The following is an 11,168-nucleotide window of genomic DNA, read 5'->3' on the forward strand; positions in this document are numbered from 1 at the left end:
ACTCCCCTTCTAATATACCCCAGGATGCCATCTCCAGATACCTCTGGCAACTTATATCGATATTCCTTTAGGAAATAGTCACTTAACTGTAATCTGTTTTACAATCCATTTTTCAAAGCAGAGATGCTGTTCAATAAGATTTCCTAAGTAGAAGAATTACTTCTTGAGGTTTTAAATAAATTAAGTGGTTGCTCAACACCATATTCTTTTAGTCATTTTTACCTTTACGTATCTTGAATTTGCTCTCGTTTAGATGGCCGTTATGGTCCTTTGGGGGCTCACAGTTTAAAAGGGATTTCAGAGAACTGAACTTCTTTTTTTTTTTACCAAAACAGATAAGTTAATGTTTCTTAGGTTGTACTTACATTGTGTTATGTCCGTATGTCACAGAAGTAGATCAGAACTACTGGAAGAGCATTGAATGTTGGTTAGCAGTGTCCTCGACAGGCTGTCTAGTTCAGCTTGGGAAAGGATTGACTGTTTTGCAGAATTTCTGAAATCATTATACTGCTCTTAAAACAAGGGAGAGGAAGAGAAGAACCCTCTGGAGATTCAGCAGCCTTGATACTCTGAAACTTTCTGCTAATGCCTAACTTCGAATATCCTTTCTTTGTGTTAATCTCATTCATATTCTGCCTGCACTAGGCACACAGGATGGGTTATTCTCTTTGCAGCTATCTTTTAGGTATTCAAAACTAACAACTCTACTTGAGGTTTCATTTCTTTTGACTAACTAGGTTTTCCAGTCTTCTGAAGTCTTTATTTTCTACAACACTTTTGGCTGCTCTTCTCTGGATTTTCACTAGTAGTCCAAGTAATTGTTAGCTTAGAATATTGTAGTATGGAATAGAATAACCCCACTCTAGCATAATGATTTTTCTGATTCTGTAGTACTTTGACTTACTCTTTGAAATGTTATGTAATCCAGCTGTATACATTTATGGAATTAAGTCTTTCTGTGATAGTTGGTTTCTAAAGATTTTTTTAGTCTCATTTTTGTAGGAAATAAGTTGCAGTGATCTAGAAAGCAAATTACAGAATGTTAGGGGTTGGAAGGGACTTCAAAAGATCATCTAGTCCAACCCCCTGCCAGAGCTGGAGTTCACAGAATCATAGAATCTCCTAGGCTGGAAGGGACCTTAGAGTTCTTTGTTTTCTTTACATGAGCTGGAGTGAGTTTGCTTCATGTGAGTTTCAGCAGAATGAGGTCTGTTAATCTGAATTCTTGTTCTGTTGGCTGTTCCTGGATTTTTAAGTAATGGACTTGTCTAAACTAGTGAAGCCAAGAAATAAAAGTTCAATTTTCCAACTAATTAGATCTGTCTTGAAAGGCAGAGAAAACTAAAGAAAGATTTATTGGCATCTTTTGCTTCATGATCTAGTTTTGTTATTTCTAGCCCTCTTGTCTCCACTTCTGTGCACTTAGCTTATGAAATTCCACTATATTCTTAAGCACAGACATACTGTGTTTGTGTAAATGCATGTGATAAAGCACTCTTTCAAATTAAACCTCTGCATCTCTATGCGTCCTACCTCATTTCTTCTGTAATCTCCTTGATGCACTAGGTTATTCAAAATCCGAAGCCTTCTCTCGTGCATGGAAAAGTCTTGGTTCAAATAACAAAGTGATCCCCAGCACTTATGATGTCACACACTTTGAAATGAGAAACAAACCAGAAACAAAAGTATAAGCAAAGCATAACTAAGCATAGCATCTTTATCTATCTTTTTTCATATATATATATGTATATATTTTATTGTTAGGAAAAATAGTGATGTTGTTGTTACTTTAGAAACTAGAATGCCATGGACAATTGCCAAGTCATGTTAAGTTTGTTTTGAGTATTTGATCTTTTGCTCAAGTTAAAGCAATAGATGGCAGAATAAACTGCAGAAGATGGTAAAATGCAAGGCTGAAATTAGTCTGAAGTTTATGTAAAGATCAGATGCTTCAGACTATTTTAGAATAAAGCATCTTAAGAAGTTTAAATAGGAAGATGTTTTTTTAAGGCACATAGTATATTGATTTTATTTAAAAGTGTATTGTCTCCCAAATTTTGCTTAGAAGCCAGATATATGTGCGAAAAGTTAAGTTAGTTATAAAACTAAGTTTGATAACTAATTTCTTAATGGAAATTTGCTAAGTGTATGTTTTCTCTCATCACCAGCAGATAGATAGTAAGGGCAGCAGCAGCAGCAAGCTGGCTCGATGAATGAGTGTAATTCAGTTTCTTTGTATTGTACAGCTTGAGAAATGCCAGTGGCCTGACAGCAGCAGACCTTGCACATACCCAGGGCTTCCAAGAATGTGCCCAGTTTCTCTTGAACCTCCAGAACTGTCACCTGAATCGTTTCTATAGCAATGGCACCTTAAATGGGGTTCATCAGAATGCAGGTCCCAACCCATTCAGTGGTGGGACAAGTCGAAAGAGATCTTTTGAAGATACGGAGTCTGCTGGAGTAAAGAAGGCTAGAACGGAAGGTGAGACCTCAGAGGTAAAAGGGGTGGATGGGGTGATACTGTTGCTGAGAAAGGAAAATAAACATTTTAAAGCCTTTCAGAGTGGACGTTGAGTGTTTTTGACAAACTCCCGTGCATACCTTAATTGTGTATTGGTACAAGAAGCGGATGAATTCAATTGATCCATGCCACAAGATCCCAGTTCTCCCTGTCATCATCTTGGTGCATTCAGAAGTTTGTTTCCAGAGAGTGCTCAAGTTACATGATGCCACAAATAATATGTGGAGGAGTAGGAGCTGAACTTAGCTTCTGCTCCCTCCTCAATTTCTTCTCCTTCAGGAGAGCCAGGTGATATGTTGATTCATGAAGATGCCCTGCTGTTGGATGGTAATTTTCCTCTTCGGGATTAATTCACAATTCAAAAATTGTTTGCTAAATAAGATGGATGAAAGAAATTCAATGCGCAAAGGTTTCTTAAATCCAGAAGGATCACTTGTGTAGTTAACATACCTTAAGTTTCCAGGATCATGTTCCAAGGGGAGCTGGTGTCTTACAGGAGGATATAATACTAGAATGAAACTTAAGGATTCCTTTTTAGCCTTGTGTGTTCAGGATACTGCTTGTTCCTCTGCCAGCAATACGCAATAGTAGTGCAACCTCTAAGGTATTTTTGGTGGCTCTATGAAGAAATCTTTTCTTACATCTTAACACCTTGAATAGCATGATAGTGGTTATCCTGTGCTTCATTTCTGTTGGTTGTCCCGTTAAATTCTTGCAAAAAAGAATGCAGCATTCTGCAGTCAAACCTGATTTCTTTTTCCCATGTCTGGCATCAGGAAAGGGACTTCGTAGGTCTTCATTGAAGACTCTTCAGTTAAAGTCTGTATTGTAACAGATGTGACTTTCAGAGAGCCAAATAAAAGGAGCTCAAACAGCACTTAGTTGCAGATAACAAGAGGGCAATTGAGACCAAAACAATGATTCTAAATATAACATGGATGACGTAAATTACATCAAACTTGACACTCTATTACTTGCTTTAGTACTTGCTATCTGGCCACCGTTTCAACAATGCCAGGGTCAGAGGCCTTAGCTGGGTACTCTAGCCAGTCATAAACAGGATATGATACTTCGTGTAGTTGATCTAAACTATTGAATAATTTCCTGATGGCGAAGAGTGCCTATGCAATTAAATCCAAGACTGCTTTTTCAAGGATAACATCCTTAGGTAGCTACATAGGATGAGAAAACTGAGGCAGAATACAGATGCCGGTAATGGAAAGATGTCTTCGATGTGTTCATCTTCTGTTACTGGGAGATGCTCCTGGAAGTCAAAGATACATATCTTGTTTTGAAGAGCTGTTAATGCTGAATGTTCATAACCAGCAATCTCTTCTAGTTTCAGAAATTTCGCCAATCTAGTCAAAAGGTAGTGTTTCCGCACATTCTGTGGGAGTTGCAGTGGGCTAAATATTTTTATTCCATTGGTTGCCATGAGGTAGCAGTATCTGCATCACCTGCCGGAATAAACAGTTGGTCCAGCGGAGAAGCAGACAGACAACATGTTTAAGTGAACGAGATTCCCTAAGCAATTAGAGATGATGGAGAATCAATCAGTGTAGGTAATTTTTGAGATATTTGCCAATGACTTTTGAAGATGTTTGCAAACGGCCAAAAGCTTTGCTGCATTTGAAGTTTTTTAGAGGAGTTAAGAGATGGACGCCAACTGTGGAAGGTGAAGCTTCTAATCTGATGTGTCTGCCCTCAAAGACATCAGTGTCAGTAACATCTGTCAGTGTAAAAAGTCTGTTGGAGCGAGAATGAATCGCTGTTCTTGAGACACTTTGTAAACAACAGAGCTGAGTAATGAGAAGTCATCAATACATCTTTGTGCTTAGTTAGCCTCTACAAAACAAGCCAAATTTTGTGCTAATTTTGCCATTACCAAAACCTATCACTCTATTGTCCTTTAAAGGTAATTTGCACAGGAGACTCCGCATACTCAGAGAGAGTGCAGGCAACGTGTTTGTAGAGAAGAGTCAAGTTTTGATGGCCATACACTAAAGTAGAATAATTGGTGCTTTGAAAAAAACCCACATGTGAGCAGGCACAATATATGCCTCTTACAAGAACCTGTAAGCTGTAGAGTTGAAAGAAGAAAAATACTTAAGTGGAGCTTCACCCTTTGTTCCAGAACAGCTAAACTGGGAAGTGGGTGGGGGTTCATGGAATTTTGTTTATATGCACACACATGTATCTGCTATAGGGTGCATAGTATTAAAAAAAATCAACCTCAGAATTAAGCACTGTGGTACGAACTAGTTACTCTTATGCAAAAAGGAGTTCCAGAGTAACAGTAAATCAGTGGCCACTTGCAGAATACGCACCAAATAGTTTTAGTTTTTACTTGGAAACATAAGCTGGATTTTATATCCGTTTTACTGAAGTATATTCTAGAAATTTCACCATGCTTCCCCAGGGTAGTTGGTGGAGGGTGATGCACAGGGTTGATGATGATGTGGTCACCAGGGTGTGTTCACAGCAGTCCTACTCCTAACCCGTCTGGTTGGTGGCCCTTGGTAGGTTGGCTTTTGCGTTGGGTGGCCCAGGCTACACACAGTGCTGACTTGCTGTGCACAGCCGGTGACTGACTGTATCAGTATTGTGAGCCTCAGCACAGCTGCTTTTAGGTGTTCTTTGTGAGGCAGGGATGGAGAGGACATTGCCAGGTGTACCCTTCTGTTGGCCAGCATGAAAGTGCGCTTCCGTATTCCTTCAGGGAAGTAGGGAAAATGCCTTGCCTTTCCTGGTTTAGGGTAATTTGAAGCCCACTGATCCAAGGGCCCTCATCTCCCTTAAGTCCTATGTGGTCCCTCTGGCCCTGAAACACTTTGGCAATTGCATAAGGTTCTTTAAAAAGTAATGGTCTATGAGAACTTCTGTCCTACCCAAGGCAGGAAGAGCTGACTTGCAGTTTACTGCAAAAGTAGCCCTTTATAATATTGAGTGTCTACAGAAAAGTGTATTAATGTCAGAGTGAGAGCAGCGTCTGCTGGGATAGTACCGGGGCGGCACTTGGGGTGGTTGGTATGAGAGGTAGTGAAGCCAAGCCCGTTTTGCCTGCTAAGGCATTTCCCACAGCAGTGGAAGCACTTGCCAGCTTTTCTTGGAACAGGGATCTGTCGGTTCAGTGCTTGGAGGGATCCCTTGGTAGGAGTGGGGAGTGGGTTATCAGGAACTGTCCCTTGGGAGTGAAAGAGGGAGCGGTCCAGAGTGACAGCAGACAAACGTGAGGTGCAGGCTGCTTTTTATCTGTCAGGCATACTAGCTGTAAAACCTAAAAACCTAACTTGAATTGTTCTTTATTCATTAGTGTATCAAACTAGTAATTGTTTGATATGTAGGTGCAAATCTAATAGGTATACTGGTAGTTCTCCATTTTGAGGGATTAAAATGAATGCGCAAGTACTTAGCATTTACTTATTCTGCATTTGAAATCTCAAATGTGAGAAGCTTTCAGACATGAAAAATTTACATTTCTCTGTAAAAAGCTTTTGCTTTAATAATCAAAGTACTCATCTGTTTGTTGGCTGAGTTTTCAAGCGTGTGCCAGTGACTAAACGTGACTTTTTTTTTTTATCAGCTTACAGCTTTGATGGCTTAATACCGATGATGAATGGAGGCGCTGAGGACGATGCTGACAATATGCACGTTGATAGAGAGTTTGCGGTTGTATCAGGTGGGAGTGGACAGTTTCCTGTTAACTACAACAACATTCAAATGGTCGAAGACACCAAACAACAGGAGAGTACTTCTGTTGGACCAAAAGAAATTGAAATATACACGGTTTCTGCAATGCAAACTCCTTGTCGTTGCAAGAATCAATATGCATTTTATTTTTAAGTATAAAACTTAGTCCTTTATTTTTGCACATTGTTGTCTAGAGTCTTGAAAACTATTGTATTCTTGTAACACCCATTTTATTGGGGGTTTGGTATACATCTAAAATTGGCTGTTTGACACAGTATGTTGTAATGGTGAAGGAGAAGGCTTATCAGTAGTTTATTACTATTTCATATAAACAGAAATCCACAATAGCTGTTTCACTTTTAACCTGGGTCTTGTATTACGTTGTGCCTTGCTTTTAGTTACTATAATTTCAGGTTAAAGGAGATTCAGGAAAAATTTAAAGTATTTGTTTCATTTCCATTAAATAGATATATTTGCTAGTAAGACTTGATAGGGAAACATATCTTAGTGCTTGTATATATGGCTTTGAAAATAACATATAACAAAACTATATTCAAAGTAGTTCAGCAAATCCTGTAAAGAGTAATCTAGACATATCCCACGTTTTCAGAACTTGTTCAGACCCAGTGACTTAAGTGCAGGATCCTGTTCTTTTTTAATGTTAATAAAAGATTACAGGTCTTAAACTAGTATTTGAAACCAGCGTACCTTGGAAAACAGTTTTTGTGTTTTATGCCAATCTTCATAAAACAGTTGAAATGTTACTAGTATTAGTGAATATTAATGCTCTAAGTCTTTTAAGGGCTGCTTAATCAAGATGCTTTTAGTAACCCCAGGATGTGTATGGAGTTGCGATTAAAACTATATTGGGTCAGTTTTTTCCGTGCACTTTGTAGGTAAAGGCATGGAGTTACTATGATAATGCATCATTGCATTCAGAAATTAATTTCTTACTTTAATTTGTTCTGTGATAAATATGTTTATGCTTTGTACCACTGATCAGATTCACCAAAGGAAATTACAATTAATAGATATTTTAATATATTAGGAATAAATATATACATACATATATATATAAAATCAGTACTTAAAAATTAGAAAGTTTTCTTATTTATGGAATAATGATTGTCTTTCATAAATATACTCTATTACTATAGGTGCTAATTTTTATCATTAATAACATTCTATAATTACTGCTAGAACTATTCATTACCTACTTTTAGATACTAACAGTAGTCCCATTTTTATTAAATCTAATTTGGCAAAGCCAACCTCTAGGGATTTCCTTTTCAACAGTTAAAATTTTGCACTTTTCAGTTAATAAACACTATATGAAATTGCTTCTGTGCGTTTTCATCACTGAAATATTCGCTTCGATGTCTCAGTGGGTTTGTGGGGAGGGGTTTCCCACTTTCAGTAAGAATTTGTGGTTAGTGAGTTTCAGCTCATGTGGGGACTAAACAGGAAACTCAAGTTGATACCTCCAGTGAGTTACAAATCGATCACGTTGCTTGGCACTGTGTGTTGCTGTGTGTGAGGTGTCAATATCCTAATCCGTATCTGAGATAACATCCGTGCGAAAGACTAGTAGAGAACCAAAACTTCAGGTTGTCAAACAGTGGTACTCATTCTGCGTCACTTCAACAGGAACCCGGTGTTCTACAGATGTGGGAAGTCATCCTCAGACTTACTGGCCCCAATTGGAAATAGGCAGTAAATGCAATCCTGTTTTGCACATTGGCTTATGCATTCGTTTATACATAAACGTATGTGCACGTATCCAGGGATAATAACAGAGTTTAAAATCTTTAAACGTCACTGTATAGATCTGTAGTGTCTACGTTTGCCTTGCTCATCTTTGCCAATACAGAAGTAAATTTTAGATGTCTTTTACCAGTAGGCGTTTTTAAGGCAGAAGGTGTCGCCCATTTTTTGTGCTAGAACGTTGAGTACCACTGCAAAAACCTGCATTTCAGGTGTCCTGATGAAATCTGTTTATGGAAATAAAAACTATTGTATTCGATACTAAATTCAAAGGAGAAATTGCTTTAAAACATTTGTCAGTGGGTTTTTGTATGCAGATTTTTTGAATTTTGTTTCCTACTACTAATCTTTTTTAGTCTTCTGTGCACTCTGCTGTTGCTACTGTATGGCATTTTGCATGTGGATTGTACAGATCTTATTATAAACTTATCATTAAATAAGCAAGCCTGCTTAGTATGTTATCTAGCAAGCTGCTAGATAAATTTAAGTACTTTCTGAATAAAGGAACTTTGAAATGTTTTATATTAGTACCCCAACATAACATTTCTTTATTTGACCTGTTTCAGTGTCTATTGTACTGTGAGAGTTACTGCTAATAAGAAAAAAAATAAAAAATAGCGGCGGATAAATTACAGCTGAAAAATAATAAATAAACCACCCAGCAATCTTTCACCCTCTCACAGAGACTTAGTTCTTGTATGTACATAATCTCATCCCAGGAGGGTATTGCACGTCGAAAGTTGCCTTTTATTCCACCTTTCGAAACGCTGCCCCGAATATTGTTTGCTACACTTACTTCATGCAGTCAAACAAAACAAGTTCTGGGAAGTTCCCATTGTCTTTGCGAAGACATAAATATATGCCTATTTACACATTGAATGTAGGTAGATAGTTGGATTTTCAACATAAGAATCCGGGCTACAAGCTTATTGCTTTGAACTACCTGTACTGTTACAAATAAACAAAGGGTAGATTTCTCTTCAGAGCTGCGTACGGAAACATTTTTTTAAATAAGTGGAGTATAATGGAGACGTTTTGATGTATTTCGATTTCCTCTTAATTGTTGGTGACAGGTGTATCTCTCAATGCAGATCTGAATAGCAGTAGCTCCATACTGAATGCACTGACAAATGGATGTGCCGTCAATGGACGTTTGGATTTCGCCACCGCACAGCAGCTCAGCGAGATGGATGCCAGGCGTGAGGAGTGTTTGACATTGACGCCTAATGGAATAATGCCTGGAATAACTTCTCCCAGCAGGCATCGGGTTCACACCAGTAACGGCGCTGAAGAACCGGAAAAAGCCATGAATAATTCCACCGATATGTGTGGGTCTCTGCACCTGAACGGAAGCCCGAGCAGCTGCGTTTCTAACCGGCCGTCGTGGGTGGAAGACCCTGGCGATACTTTGCACTATGGACACTATCATGGTTTTGGGGATACGGCTGAAAGCATCCCCGAACTTAGTAGTGTCGTTGAGCATTCCAATTCTGTCAAGGTCGAACAGAGATACGACAATACTGTCCTAGGTACAATGTATCTGTATCACGGTTCCTAGACGAATGACCTTTATATCAAACGCAGATTGAAATGGCTACCAAATGAAACTGGGGGGTACAGAATCCTCACATAGCATTAAATTTGGAGATTGCAACTTATTGCTATTTTTACACTTTGTTTATATGAAAAGTCAACCTTTAATTTGACAGCCTTATACAATAGTTGTAGTTTGTTGCATGTATGGGGCTTATTTAGTGATAAAATAGGTGCTGTTATGATGGAATGTTTATCATTTTCATTTTTTTATTATGGAATGTTCTGGTTTTGTATTTTTTTATTTCTAAGCTTGTGAACACTATCCCTTTTTAGAGCTGTTTTCCCTTTTACTAAAACGATGTTTAACGGAATTTTGTGAAGAAAACGTTACGTGTGCGCATCACTTAGGAGTAACGATTTTACTTTCCATATCTTCTGCTGAAGCTATGGTAGCAATATCAATGCCAGCTATCACTATGCAAGGTTGAAAGTGGCAATCTTCTGGAGCTTCTCTGACTTTCTAGTTTGTACGTTTCTTTGGTATAATTAGATGTTCATCTTTAGATTTTTTGAACCAGTTGTTTCAAAACACGGAGACGGAGTCGGAAGAGTTACCGTTTCACTTTTCTGTAGCGTAGAAGTGCTTTTTTGTTGTCGTTGGGCTCTTTGCATTATTGAGTGGGAAAGTGGGCTGCCTTCGTTCGGTCGCAGTGGGGTGTGCCTTGGGTTAGCTCTGAATTTGTGGTGGTTTCCATTGGCTTCTCTCCTTTATATGTACGCTTGATATTTTACCATAGCTCACAGACCGGAGGCATGTCGGCGCTGTTTCTGCTTTGTACGCGGTTTTGCTGTTACTTGTTATAGAATTTGCCGAGTCAAAATATTTGAGTTTGACTGTCTTGGATATACATTTATTGTCTAGGTTTTTTTCAACATATGCTTTGAAAATGTAATGTTGTGTACTCTTTGGTCTATGCTCACGGAGAATACATTGTATTTAAAGCTTAATACACAAATCAGAATTCATATAAGTGCACTATATGAGCACTAATAATATAAGTTGCTGCTTTGTGTTATGATAAGTGAAGAGTGGGGAAGAATACGGTAAATGAGATAAGCCTTCTGAATTGTGTTGATCTTTCTGTTCTTGTTTTGTTTAAAAAGGGACCTTTACAAATTGGATTTAAAAAGATAATAAACAGACATATTACATTGTATCTGAATATTTTGTTTAGACATCATTATTATTTTATTGCCAATTTGAGTGAGTCTTTAGTAGTTTTTACGTCACGTTTCTCTGTGATCTTTCTCAGTGCAACCATGGAATTTCTTGGTTTTGTCAGTCAGCATATGAAAACAAATGAGAACAGCCCAGTAATTTGTCCTCGATTGAATTACAGAAACACATGCTGGATATTCTGTGTATGAAGGGTGTAGCAGCCTTGAACTGCAAAAACTGATTAAAATCCTGGCTGTCTGGTTTCCATGAAAATTATAGTCTCCTTCGACCATTTTTAGGCAGAATGCTAGGGGCTGCAGAGAAGTTAGTGTTTGAAATACACTCCATGAGGTTCACTCTCTGCGCACGAGATACTCACAGTGTATCCAGGCTCCAGAGAGTAGCACTGGTAGGGAAGTTAGCAAGTCCTTTTGCAAA

General features: G+C 38.3%; 1 protein-coding gene across 1 annotated transcript; it reads left to right on the forward strand.

Moving 5' to 3' along the window:
* Positions 1–2,228: 2,228 nt before the first annotated feature.
* Positions 2,229–10,734, forward strand: ANKRD10 (ankyrin repeat domain 10; the record flags this gene model as incomplete). Its single annotated transcript, XM_009878787.1, has 3 exons — positions 2,229–2,482; positions 6,105–6,200; positions 9,067–10,734. Coding segments are annotated over 3 exons (817 nt in total), but the record flags the coding sequence as incomplete, so codon positions are not given.
* Positions 10,735–11,168: the final 434 nt, after the last annotated feature.

Source organism: Apaloderma vittatum, unplaced genomic scaffold, assembly GCF_000703405.1.
Source record: "Apaloderma vittatum isolate BGI_N311 unplaced genomic scaffold, ASM70340v1 scaffold1841, whole genome shotgun sequence".
Taxonomy (NCBI): domain Eukaryota; kingdom Metazoa; phylum Chordata; class Aves; order Trogoniformes; family Trogonidae; genus Apaloderma; species Apaloderma vittatum.